The following is a 14,263-nucleotide window of genomic DNA, read 5'->3' on the forward strand; positions in this document are numbered from 1 at the left end:
TCACCTGCTGGTGAGGGATCAAGGGAATGCCAATGTCCATTCTCGCAGGTGGCATGACAATAGGACGCTTCGACCTACACGGAAATTAAAAAAAAACAAAAAAACGTGTAAATGACACTCACAAATATAAAATTTAAATTTGTGCTAAAATGTGCCTGCAAGTCTATGCATGAATTCATTTTGGATCCATGTTCTGTTTGAAATTACTATTGATCTGATTTTATGATTATGATACCATGCTGACTTGTAAGGCGGCTTCTCAGCATGCTCCATGAAAACACTCAAAAGAGTAAAATGCAAGTCAGGCATGTCTCCTTTGAAACAGAAAGGCAATAAAAGAGGCAGTGGTGGCACAATGACCCCAGGAGTGTACCAACAAACATCTTCATGTCCACAGAGACTCGCCGAATGGGTTGGGGGGTAGGAATCCTTTCTCATCCTCTCCTCAGGCACTATATCTTATCTGCTTCACCCAGAGTGCTGGTGCTCAGTTATAAGACAACGCTCGGAGCTCATTGAGCACCGACATTCATTTCCTTGCTAAAAAAATCTGATTTTATCAGTGAAAAAAAACAAACTTCGAGGCAAACAGAAGACCACATCCACTCTGATGCCCTCTTTGCGGTCCAGTTGCTTATTGAAGGGAAAAAACAAAAAACAAAAAACTATTTTTGCTTGAGCAGGACGGTATGCCTATCACATAAGTGTTTCTCATGCCTCTATTTTGTTTCTTTTAGGTACTACAATATCGAAAGTTAAACTTTTTCTTCATTACCAAGTTATCGATAAAAGCTTTGAGAAAGCTTGCATGTTTTACCGTTTGGTTAGAAATAACTTGGTGGTTCGATTGAAAATCTAAACATATACATACACAAGACAGTCAAAACCACGCCGACTACAACACAAACAAAGGAGCAAAATGTCTCTGACAATTGACTTAGTTGATTGTATTCTACTAAGCTCCTTTTCTACCTTCAGTCTTATTGCCATCTGCTTACCAACGTCAAACAATATTAAAGATTAACAGATTCCAACCATGTATTCTGATTTTCTCAATTCTGCAAGGAACTACCTACATTAATGGAAGAATGTTCGCTAGAGGGGTCAGAAAAGTATCTGAATATAGACAGCAACTGCCTCCTCTATTTCATCCTGGTCATGTAGCATTTCCCCCTGGGATCAACTTTCTTCCATGCATGAGGATGCCTGAGCCAACAATATCTTCATATCTTCAAACATCTTTGTGGTGTATATTACTACTATATTTGTGTTAGTACTTTTTTCTCTAAGGCCGTGAGCAGCAAATCCCGGGAAAAGCAATAAAAATAAAGGAAAAGAATTAAAATTATATTCCAGTATGATACCACTAAGATCTAAAAAAAGACCACATGCGGAGGAGAAAACAATAAAATTAACCTTACTTTTTAGAGAATTTAGACGAGTCGGTAAAAGATTGTTATATTTACAAAGCGCCCTCAACTTGACCTTTGATTATAGTTTGTGCAATCTGGTCATACTTCTGATAGTGGACTATACATTACTTTGCGTGCCAGCCATCACTCTTTGCAAGTTGTGGAAAATGTATGTTGGTTCTCCGTTTACTGCCATTTGTCCACCTAACGACGCAGACTGATAAACACAGATTTGGTTGGAGTTTTACTCTTACTTAGTCATGGTAAGCGCCAGGTTATAAGTTGCCATCTTGATCTTGTTCTGGGCATCCAGGTGGGTCATGCCATCTGTGCTCACCCCGTCAATGGCCATTATGACGTCCCCCTGAACCAGGTTGGCTTGAGCTGCCTTGCTCCCCGGCGTGATCTGTATCAATAAGATATAGTTAGCATCTGGAGAAGGTTGGTCCTCACAAGATTACAAGGCAAGACCCCAAAGGAAAAAATAATATGAAAACATATGGCAACTATGAATTATGATCTGAGTGACAGACATATTAGTCTAGCATGAATAAAAGTTCACATTAGCAGAATGGCTCATTTGCGAGCCTCAGTGGCACCAAACTGAAGCCTGAGCAGCTGTCAACACATGCGCACATCACTCACTCATTTTAGAAAAGCCCCCGTTTTGTGGCCACTTTCTATTTGCAGCCACTGAACCATGAGTCACCACCTTTGAGATATATACCTACAGGAGTCATTTGAGAACAAAATGTAGCAAGAAGCCATCTAGGTCCAACCATTTCTACTCTTCTTGTCCTCATAATAGGGTTCAGTAGGGCTAGTGCAATGCAGCAAATTAGCATGACTGCTAGACAGACAAAATTTGATATCATGACAACAAAAAACAAGACAATGGACTAGTCAACTGGGATTCTGAAATATTTTCCATGTATCCCAAATTTGGTTTGACATCAGAATTCCCATCTACGTACTTTTGGCCGGAGGCTTTGGTTGATATGACAAATTATTTATTTTTCATGAACTATCTATACTGTAAATCTATGAAGGAAAATGAAAATACACTTAAATAAATCTCTACAATTACACACAGTAAATAGGCACACAGCTCCATGAAAACGTAAAAAGGCAAATTGTGGCGTAAGAGCAGATGTCATAACATCATTTTACTTTGACATTTGTGTTGTAAAGTCACTTCTGTTTGGGTTAGCACTCCGTTCTTGGTATTAACCCACAACAAGACAATTTGTGTTTTCACAGTGGAGTATGATACACTCATTCTGCTAGCATGTGGTCAGCTTAGGTCATCTTTGGGGGAATCCAGACTGGATAAATGCAAAGGCATCAATCAAAAATATTGTACACTATTTTCAGTTCAGCAATCTTACATAAAATACATAATTTGAAAGCACTATTGTTTTCTATTTCTGAATCAATTTAATTACATATAGTAAATAATTATCAAAAGATTATAATTCTTTTCTATTCAGTCAGTGTGCAGTATATAATGGTCATAAAAAATTAAAAGGCTTCCATTAAACATAAAAGTAGGTAAAATTACAATATATATTAGTGATTTTGGCAAAAGTTATCGCTCATTGTTTATATTTATTAAAATATTTAAAAAAAACTAATTTCCTCAAGACACTGATAACAAAAGAAAAGAGCGATTATAAATAGTACTTATTCATTCATTGTGTTGATTAATATTCAATATTGTGGCAGTCCCCAATGGTTAAAAGCATGTGCATATTTAAAATGGTTTGATCATTTTAAAAATTTAGGGCCACTCATTTTAGGTCTCAAAGGTAATGTTGTTTGTGAAATTAGAAAAAGCAAGTACATTGTTTCTGTGACTATTAGGTATATGAAGAAAATAGTTGTGTTGACCTGTACTCTACTTTCATCTTTTGTATAGTGTGTTTGTTGGCAAAAACTGTCAATCAAAAAAGGTCTGACTAAAGTGATCTTATCGAAGTTGCTTGATGATTTGTTGCAGGAACACCCATCCTGCTGTTTTAGGATGCCCTACTTTTACCCGAATGCATGCAATAGTTACCAACATCAAGTACTGTTTGAAAGGTCAGCTCGCCAAAATCTTGCATTATCCACTGCTATTCCATTAGTTTACAAGAAAAAGAACATACCGGTACTCAAAGTGTAGCATTCATTGTGACGCTGTAAAAATAAGGTAACAAAATATGTCCTTTATAAGTGCAACTTAAAAGGTTCAGCTCCAGATGAGTGTTTAAGTAGACTAAAAATATCTGTAATATCTGTTGAGTTTATCTTAGTCATTTTAAAGTCAGGACAGTTACATGCAGACTCATAAAAGTAGCGTGTGCGTCTGTGTGTGTGTGTTGTTCGTGCTCATGCTTGGTGACCTTCAGTGGCTAAAAACAGAAGTGTGCCTGTCAACAGTTACACTGTAACAACAGCACTGTGCAGAGGAAGCTGCTCAGTCCCCCTGGTTTACTTCAGTGGGCCCTTTGACGTAATGTACATGTACCACATACAGTACTGTACACATTTCTTCAGATAATGAATATTTAAATAAATATTCAAATAATCTTGGACAGTTTGTTTTAACCTGCTGACTGATTTGCCCAGAGGTCAGTATGTGCACTCATTTGATGAGATGAGGAAAATAGAGATGTGGGAAGATGGTGCAGCGCCTCACATTCCAGAAAGTTAGCTAGTCATTCACAAGCAAAGAAGTTTAGAGAATTCTGGCTTGTGTGATAAAACCCTCAAAAGCAGGAGTTGATTCTCGCACTGATACTAACACAGATGAAAAGAGGAGATAACTATTAAGGCGCTTACTTTCGTCCGACTTTTGGAGACAGATAGACATTATGTGCATAGAGATAATACAGCAGAAAGTGGTCAGTTGTAACATGAAAAACAAGATAAATAACGGCGATTAGTATGCTCATTTAGTACTAATACCACCATCATATCATAATTTATGACCATGGTATAATTGCATGGCCAGTATCCTGCAATGCCCAACACACAAAAATCCTGGTGAATGTAAGTCACTATATGCATATAGAGTGAAACGATCATTGGACATCTTTATTTCTTTAAAATCTCAACTTTGATGTTGCCCAGCCTTTCTTCCTAACAATTAAAATTTAGTCTATTTAGCGCCACCTTTGTCCAAACCATTTACACCATTAGTAGAGAACAAATGAACTATCATGCTGTTTAGCCTAACCCTTGTATAGCATGAGCTACATTTAAAAATGAGACTATTAACCCACTCGGGATCTAACAAAAAATTGCCCCGAATATGGTCAGTAATTTTTGACGAAGTGACTGTATGTTTCTGCATGAACACCCAGCAACCTTTGTGTGGATAAGTGTTTGGAAAATTAATGAATGAGTAAACTAAGTTTATTATTTTAATTGCTTGTACATCACTATGATACGTTAGGGAGTACTACATAGATTGGAAATGCGGTTCATTGCTGTTGTACAATGCAAACTACAAAACTGGAGTCTGAAACCCCAAACCACTTAATCTGTGATGCCTGAAAGTGGATACAGTTGGATAATTCATAGCATGGTGTTGTGATACTGAAATCCTACAACTTTAGAAATTAACTTTGATATTTTATCAGGGCGGGGCCTACAATGCAGATCATTCACAGGGTTAAAAGATGAGAATATCAACAATTATTTTTACGAAAACAATGATCAATCATCAAGAACCTGGAGTTTTCTGACTTATTTTGATAAAGTGATCCAAATTAGTGAAGCACAAGTGGATCATCTTGGCACAGAAGGAACAAAGAAAACTTAGGCTAAGATTACAATTGAACAACTCCCAACCCGAGCATAAAATAATCGCCGAGCTCTGGAGATTGATGGGAGCATCTGGGATAGAGTTTTATCATTGTGGGTCTTCATTATGGAAGAGCAGTCAGTATCGACATGGCCCTAATGTTAGATGTTGTCATATTCGTATGAGCTTTGGTACAATGTGCCCTAAAATGGACAGCTACACTGTCCACAGTTTGTGCTTGACTGAATATGCCCTGACTCTAGATTGACTGGTCTTTTTTCTTTGACGTTTCTTGACATTGACGTGTCACATTGTCACAGATGCTAATACCAAAGAGCTATTATCTTCATCCATTGTTTACACTTCTTATTATTTAAAAATATATTGTTAAATTAATTTGCTTTGAATGCTTTTGCTCTCTTCCTACTTACTAGACCTGCATACCCTTGTCCTTCCCAGATTATTACTTTTATAAAAAAAAATTGTCGGCATTGCATCACCAAAGTCAAGACTTAAAATTGCACAAAACAAAAATTTTATGATACATAAAATAAAAAAATTGTGTTTGCATAAAGGACTTGTGATTGTACTTCTAATACCTATGTCTACACCACACTTAAGCAGAAAATTAGAAAAACTACTTAAAAGTTAACGTCGGTAACTTCTTGTCAAATGGGCTACCGCCCCATTCAAAAAGTTTACCAAAGCATCCTGACTTTGGGATTTCGGCTTGTCTATTCTGAGTACACGTGAAACCAACACCACTTCCCCTTTTAGGACCCCACAGATACGCTTTCGGGTGCCCTGGACAAATGCTGGCAGCTGCCACGCCCTCAGTTTCCTCCAAATGCACCTCAAACAGAAACCTTAGTTGTGCCCCCAAAAGACTTCTGTCATCAGACAAGACACAAACCACCAATGAATGATAAATAAATTCAATTATTAATACAACATGAAGAATAGAGGAAAACCAATAAGAAACAGATTTATTGAACACTGAATCAATTGTTATTACTTAACGGTCTGTATTAGGCATTAACAAGTATTTCAATCATTGAACAATTGCTTGTTTACTTTTCAATTAATTGATGAATGGTATTAAACAATGTGAATTATATCCCCATTCAAAAAAAGATGTAAATAAAACCGAGAGTTAAGAAAATTTATGACGATAAAATTATTTCAACTCGGGTACAAACTATGTCTGTGATATGCCAAATCAATTTACAAGACATTTTGTTTTTTGGGAAAAAGGATTCAAAGTAAAGTTTCAATAAATGTCACATATATCATACTGGGCTAAAATTAAGATTCCAAATAAGTCACGGCCCTTTGGGCAGCAGTGAGCAATACAAGTATTGCGGTCTAGACTCATTCTCAATCCTAACCCTTGGAGCACTGTTTCAAGCAAGAGGGCCACTGTATCCCATCTTCATAGTATTTTGTAGTATAAGCAAGGCATTACCCTGAAGTTTCAGGGTGACTATGCTATCACAACTTGTTACAGTCCTTGCTTTGACTAGATGTGTGTTGATGTGTATGCATGGGCCACCTCGTTGAAGTATAATGCAAACATCCAAATATACAAAAAATAATTTTGTTGGTTGTCCTGTACAGAGAATTAAGAATGTCTTAGGCAAGTGACCATTGATTTTTTACATTTTTGCTGAAAGCACTTCTACTTAATTAGCCCCTTGGTTAAAGTGTAATTGAAGTTGAATTATTTTCTGAAAATATCATGTTTGATGTGCCACCACAAGTCCAAACAGACCTTAAGATTACTATTTGTTTTCTAGAATAAACCTCCACCTGCTCTTATCCTCTTACAGGGGCTGCCATTTTGAGAGTTGGTGTCAAAGGAAGATGACATCAATGTTGCTCAGGCCATGTGACGACCAATCATGTTTTATTTTATTTTTGAAGAAGACCCTTGATTGGTCCGTAGCTAAAAACTGGACAACATCAATGTCCTCCTCCCTGACACAATCTCTCAAAATGGCATCCAACGTGGCTGGCTGAAAAAAGGGTGGATATTGATTGTTAACTCATATTCTAGAAGCCAAAAATGCTGTGTTCAAACTAGTGTGAAACTTAAAACAAAATTGTTAGAGAATTCATTGATCACCACAGTGATGCTAATTCTGAGCCCGTAATTTGAGTTCCCTTTAAAGTGATGCGATTAAGCTTGCAAAGGCAATGTGGTTGTTTTAATTTTATTGTCTCACCTAGTAAAGTTAAATGAGTAGGTGGCACCACAGAGCACTCAAAATCAAAGTTTGCACTCTCAAATCAAGGTAAAGATTAAAAAAAAAAAGTTTTTCAAAATGCTCCAAAAATGTATGTACAGCAAATGTAAGAATTCAAGCCCAAGCCGGACCCGGATTTCGGCCTAAAATGTCAATCATTACATTCTGGTTGGGGGCAGGCTTCTCTCTCACTGACTTTTAAAAAACATATGTCTTTAAAATTGTCAGTATCTTTTACAAATCATTGTGATGTTGCTACGCTTACATCACTGTGAAACTGAGACGTTCCGAGTCCATGAGTAGTTATGGCTACGAGAGACCATGGTCCGCCCAAAAAATAAAATAAATAAATGAAAACACAACAGAAATAGCCTCAGCATGACACTTTTCTGTACTAAACTCTTGCAATGTCAATTCAAAAAACCCCTTTCTGTCTCTGTCAGTATATTAACCATCTGTCATTGCTATTTGTTGTCTCTGAGCCTCTCTCTTTCTCAAAGGGCTGCGCTGGATTATTAAAGATGTACAGTGGCTGTGGTTTATGGCCCAGTTTCCAACCGTCAAAATGCCAGATTGGCTAAAACTTTTCCTGTCTACTCTTGAAAAAAAGTCTGTCAAAGATGGAAAAGTTTTGGTTAATGTAACCTCTGCAGACACAGAAATATAGAATATGTAAATGTTTATACAGTTTTGTTTACTTCTGTTGCTAAGGGTTTAATTTTTTTTCATAAATCCCATCTCCTCCTCCCAAGTCCTCACAAATAAAAATCTTTAAATTTTTAAATATTAAATTTCGGGTTTGCTTCGTGCTCGGTTCTTAGAATTAAGTCAATTGAACGGGCTCAGGCTTGGTCGGTCTTTCAAACCCACAGGTATTTAGGCCCAATCTTACCTCTAATGCAGTTTCTCTAAACACTTGGATCACTTATGTTCCAAGTGCCTCTGTGCTTAGTCTACGATTATTACTCTGATTCTAATTCCGAATCTTAAGGTTCCCATTAAGATTCAGAATTAGAAAAACTCAAGTCTCTCGAAGGAAAAAAATAGGCTGAAAATCATCTTACCCTGGAGATGGTCAGGGGCATATTGAAGTCCTTCCCTCCTTGCAGCCGGAAGCCCCAAGGTCCCGGCCCAGCCAGCGACACAGTGTATGAGCTCATGTTTGAATCAGGAAAATGTTCCTCTGTCTTACAAATGAGGTGACAGCTTTTCTTGTTGTTTTGGTTCAGTGGTCTAGGACGGCCAAAGCCGCGAGAGTCGAAGGAAGGCCCAGGGCTTCTAAGAGCAGAAGGATAAGAAGGAGTGAAACCCAATGCTACAGTGCAGAGAAGACAAGGAGCAAGAACAGGACTTGCCTGCTCGAAAGAATTGAAGCGACAGCCTAAGAATAGATGCAGATAGCCGGGTGGCACGGTGGGACATGGGGGGTTACAAGAGTATCTGTGTGTGGCGGGGGGGGGGGGGGCTAGACTTACATGGCGTGAAAGGGGACACCCGCTATGGCATGCGAGACGTGATTCATCAGCGCTAATATAGACACGCTTGATTCTTCTGGGCCTCCCCAATCCCGACTCTGCAAGTCTTTTTACAATGGGCAAGGCCGTCTTATTACCACAACAAAAAGGTCAAGCATGAAATGAAGGTACGCAATTGCGTAAATGTCACACGGCCTATTAGTGTCGTGGGAGATAAAATAATCTTGAGGTACAAAGATATTGCTAGAGGAAATAGCAACGATTAAAGGTGACTTCCAGGTTTTAAATGTTAATGTAATCATTTGCAAAACATCATACAACTGCATACCTTTACTTCAGAAAACAATATTTTTGCAAATTTACTGAAAGGTTACAAAGAAATCTAGTAAAGGAATATTTCTGCCCCCTTGAAAAACAAATACAATATTCTATCATTAAAAAAAAAATCAATAATTTGCTTTGCATTGTTTTCGTATACGATTATTTCAAACTTCAATTTCGTATCACAGCTTGAATTTTGACATCCAATTTAGGAATAATAGTTCTTCAAAAAAAAGACAAAAAAGAAAGAAAGAAAGAAAACACCCAAGAGCACCTATATGCAAAAAAAACAAATAAAAGAATTGCCAGAAAAATGAACAGGCTCCTTACAATGTGGTACACCTCAAAGACCAGAAATACAGTAAATAAAATCGGAAATGCATGGTTACAATAAAAGGTTCTACATACGGTAACAAAGTTATTCAATTGTTGTCCCTGTTATGTTGTTTGAAAACGCCGGCTTTTTGTTGGTGAGCAACAAACAATTGTGCCTGACAACTTAATGGCTTTTTATTTTGGCAGGCGCTAACAACAGGTGGGTGCACATTCATTCACACTCCCTCGCACAGCTATCAGCGTGTCTTATGTCGAACTCAAAAATAAAAATTGTTACATTATGCTTTTTTTTTTTTTACTTCTCACGTTTTATTGGATCTCTTAAAGTTTAATTATCCAGGAAAGGTTTGCAGTTTATTATGTTTTTTATTATGTTTATTTTCTTTAAATATACAACATTGTAATTTTATTGAAGTGCTAGCAACGAAGTATTATTTATTAACACTGACGTGTAACATTGATGACTTGGTTTGTTGAGCATTTTGTGACTACCTGAATCCCAATTTGTATGTGTGTGTTCTTATATGGCTAATAGGCTCCAAAATGGCTGAACTGATTTCTTGTGAACATTTACACAGTTGTACTTCAGGCCTCTGGGAGTGTTTAGCTGGGTTTCATGTCAAGGCAAGCCCAATAAATACCAACAAAATCGATAAACAGCTGCTTTTCGCGTACAAGGTGCATGCTGTCATACTGCTCCTTGGCACTCCCTAGAGGCTCCCTGGCACTTTTTCAACAGCCCGACGCCCCAATAACTTCGCCCAAGTAAAATCCTGGCAATGGCAAGCGTGGCAACGCCAAGCAGTGTAGTAAACATTTGGTCAATGGCTTGATTATGAATCAATAAGTTGGTCAGTGATGTCATAAACTTGGGAAAATGTTGATAAATAAATTAGGTATTAAGAGATGTATTATACAACAAATATATTATTCAAAGAGAACTATAAAAAACTGAAATATAAAAATTCTGAAGATTGGTACAAAAAGTATCCTTTCTTCCCACGTAATTCAGATTTCAAAATAGTTGTCAATTGATTGCAGGATTAAATGCTAGTCATTTAAGTAGTTATTTGTCATTGTTAACCAATTATTGTCGTTCTGAATTAAAAGCAGAGGACTGTGGTTGTTTTCTGGAGGCTGAATAGCATTTAAATTCTTTCTCATAGGGGAAAATGTATTTTTATGACAACGAATTTAGCAGTTGTTTTTGTGTGTGCGCCCATGAGTGTACATATATGCGCTAGTTGCATGTGTGCGTATGCCAGTTACACAGCAGCTCGCTTGCATGGTCACCAGTATCACAATCTAAGTTTAGCCACATTTGTCACAAGGCAGAAATGCAATCAATGTGGATAAGAGATAATGTAACTTCCCAGGGATTCCAGAGGCCTGGTCTTAGATCGGTTCTAAAAAGAAAGTATGGCTTGGTATGCTTTACATGCACAATTGATCGTCACCACACTATGGAAAAGAAAACTGTGTCACTGAATAAATAGGATTTACTCTTACTTTAAGTTTTGCCACTTAATTACCATTTACAATATGATACTTAATGTAGCATTCAATAAAAGTCATAGTCTAAAGATATATTTGCTTCTATTCTGTAGTGTTCCTCTCCTGTGATCATGTAAGCAAATAGTTAGAATGGGTGCAATATTAGGCGTGCAATTCATATCTTTGTTGTTACAAAAAGTACATTTTTAAATAAATTAAGTAAACTGGCCAGATTTCTAGTCAATTCATGTTTATTTGTATAGCCCTTAATCACAAGGAGTCTCAAAGGGATGCACAGACCACACATTATTGCAAACTACAGATTATTGTTACACCAACCCCTGATCTAAAACCTACATGGGGGCAAAGAAAAACTCAAAAACATCAGCATAATAAAAATGGAGGAACCTTGAAAAGGGACCACACATGAGGTAACCCCCCTCTGCCTAATATTGGAAATGGTGTAGAAAAAAGTAATACTTACTCTACATGTATTTGTATTATTTAGAGGGCCAATGGGTATTATTTAGCCCCTGCTTGTGTTAAAAACCTTCAATGAATTAAAAAAAAAATGATTTAACAAAGCAAAAACACATAAACTCTCATTCAAACATGCATTCCTGTGAAAGGGTGATGAACCTAACAGTGGGAAATAACATTCATTTATTTTACCTCAACATTAACCTCACCAAAAGGTACCAGACATAATTGTCCATTATCTTGCTGCTATTGGTACACAAATACCTCAAAAAGGCTGGGAAACACAATGAGAAGTAATATGGTGCTTTTTGGTCACTTTGAGTCTTAGTAATGTTTATTCTTCCATGTGCTCCTTAGCACACCATACGGGGACATCTAGTTGTTGAATAATACTCACTTTTCCTTTAAATTGGCCACTTAATTTGTAAACGGATCACACACTTCTGCCTGATATTGCAATTGGTGTAGAAATAGGGAATACTAGTTCTGCATGTCCACATATGTTGAACCTTTTTAAACACTGTTGGCTAGTTTGCATTATTGATCCAGCAGTCCAGCAGCATTGATTTAAATTACATTTTGGTGAACTTTGGTGGGGATTCATGAGTTATTGAACGTTTTCAATATTTCTTTCTAGTTCAAAATTAATTGTCATTGCTCTAATAAATTGATGAATAAAGTCATGTTTTGTATTAGTGCTTACATTTTTTCACAAATTTAATGTGATTCAGTGATTTATTAATTAAATCTTACAATTGTTTAAATGGGCATGTAGCCAAATACTGCATCTAGTTGTTATTTTTCTTCAACACATTTTCATTCGTGTTCTCGAGTGGGCGTCCATGCACCTGTTGCTAACTTCCCCGCCCATTGGCGCAATACCGTGCAACTAATTCAGCGGACACGTCTAAGAACGCCGTGCAAAACGCCGGCCAATCCCAATGACGTCACAGGCAATTTTCGTCAGATTTACCTCGCGGCGAGTGCCGCCAGACATTTAGGATGAACGTGAATATAAGGGGATTAAGCGGCAGACAGAACACGCAAAGAGAGGAAGTACAGTAGTAACAGGTGTCAAAGTACCTGAAATATTTCTGCCGCCATTGTCGCTTAGTGGCAGAGCATTTGTGGAGTTTGAGGAAGTACACGTTTGTCCCGCCGGCATCCAGTTTGCGACCGGGGGAGGGAGTCCTCCAAGCAACGGGAGGGCGGGAGGACCGGTGTGGAGGAAGCGTATTTCCCTCTGTGATGGTTACCTTCTTCTTCTGTGGTACGTTTTTTTTTAATTTAAAGCGACAGTAGCAATTTTTCAGTGGTGAGAGGAGGCACTCTCTTCCTTACCCGGATAATCGATTATCAATGTTTGTAACTTGAGTACATTTTTACCTAAAATACCTGTCAATTTATTTTAAACACAACTATACAATTATCAAATAATATTGCATAGCTGTCAACCTCCACAGCGCCATGCCTGTACAAACTGTCATATTTTCCCGTACAAAATACAAAATATTCGTGTACCATATTTTTTTTCTCAGAATGATGCATGATGGGAAATCCCCATGTGGCAGACGCATGCAATTGAGAAATTTGCTTTTTTCCGTACAGATTTCCTTGTACGCCGTACTCGTCTTAAAATGCATAAAAAACGTACTTTCTAAGGCAAAACAGTACAGGTTGACAGGTATGATATTGACTAACTTGTTCAAAAGCATATAGTGACATTGAGTGAATGCCATTTACAGTGTTGGGCACGTTACTTTAACAAAGATAGTTGGTTATAGTTACCCACTACTTTTTCTAAAAAGTAACTGGGTTACTCTATAGCAGGGGTCAGCAAACTTTTCGGTGAGGATTGCAACTTTCAAATTTCCTTGTACATCAGTGTGCCACACCAAGATTAATGACTCGCACATTTTTTTTTTATATCCAACTGAGCTGTCATTTTACAACATGGATAGACATTGAAATCGTATAACTGACCTATTTATCTATGGCGTTTTTAGCAGTGACAATGGTTTTCAGGGTCTGTGCTTGTTTGCCGTACCTGGACACAGCGCGTTTAAATGTCTCCGCCCGTCTTGTCAGACTCATCCTTGAATTCATGTTCATGATTCTTTACGTATTGACGTTTAACCCTTGATGTGCGAGGTACGACGCTCTCGAGGCATAATGCACAAACAGCTCGACATTTTTCGCTGGAAGAGCCGTCATTCGTTTATCGCGCGCCTGTGTTTTGTTGGCTGGGTTAAAACATGGATACTCACACACGGAGGAGAGGAGGAGCCTCTAAATAACACAGCGCGCAACTGAAAATGTCTAAATTTCAGGTAAAAATGCACATTTAAAAAAAATAATCATTATCATTTTGCCGTGCGCTCGCGTGCCACTGTTTGACCCCTCGCGTGCCACTGTTGGCATGCGTGTCATAGGTTGCCGACCCCTGCTCTATAGTAAAAGTTACAAATTACTAGGGAAAGTAACTATTTCTGGTACTTTAAAAATAAGTTGTATGTCAAAGAATTTGAAATTTTCTGAGCAGTATTCGAGTCAGTTAAATATAGAACAACAGTCAGATTGTTGTGTTTTAGAACATTGTAATATTTATTGCACCTCACCAGCTACAAATTTATCTTACACTTTGAGTGCAACAAAAAAAACAGTACACAATGTAACGTAATAACAATCAGCAGTAAACAATATAAAGCG

The 14,263-nt window shown here is 37.6% G+C and overlaps 1 protein-coding gene across 6 annotated transcripts in view; it reads right to left on the minus strand.

Annotated features, from left to right (window-relative positions):
* The window catches only part of LOC148353911 (LIM domain-binding protein 3-like), a 32,409-nt gene extending 19,609 nt beyond the window's left edge, over positions 1 to 12,800 (minus strand). For 5 of the 6 annotated variants that reach the window (XM_088351867.1, XM_088351869.1, XM_088351868.1 and 2 more), the window contains exons 1-4: positions 12,638 to 12,791; positions 8,513 to 8,726; positions 1,667 to 1,818; positions 5 to 74 (exon numbers count right to left, since the gene is read on the minus strand). In XM_088351867.1, the coding sequence (XP_088207993.1) occupies positions 5 to 74; positions 1,667 to 1,818; positions 8,513 to 8,608 (318 nt within the window). In that variant the 5' untranslated portion in view covers positions 8,609 to 8,726; positions 12,638 to 12,791. Of the gene's footprint in view, positions 1 to 4; positions 75 to 1,666; positions 1,819 to 8,512; positions 8,727 to 12,637 lie in introns of all 6 variants that reach the window. The other variant, XM_088351866.1, reaches the window with a different exon arrangement.
* Positions 12,801 to 14,263: the final 1,463 nt, after the last annotated feature.

The sequence above is a fragment of the Urocampus carinirostris genome, chromosome 13, assembly GCF_059441175.1.
Source record: "Urocampus carinirostris isolate Australia breed hairy pipefish chromosome 13, RoL_Ucar_1.0, whole genome shotgun sequence".
NCBI classification, from domain to species: Eukaryota; Metazoa; Chordata; class Actinopteri; order Syngnathiformes; family Syngnathidae; genus Urocampus; species Urocampus carinirostris.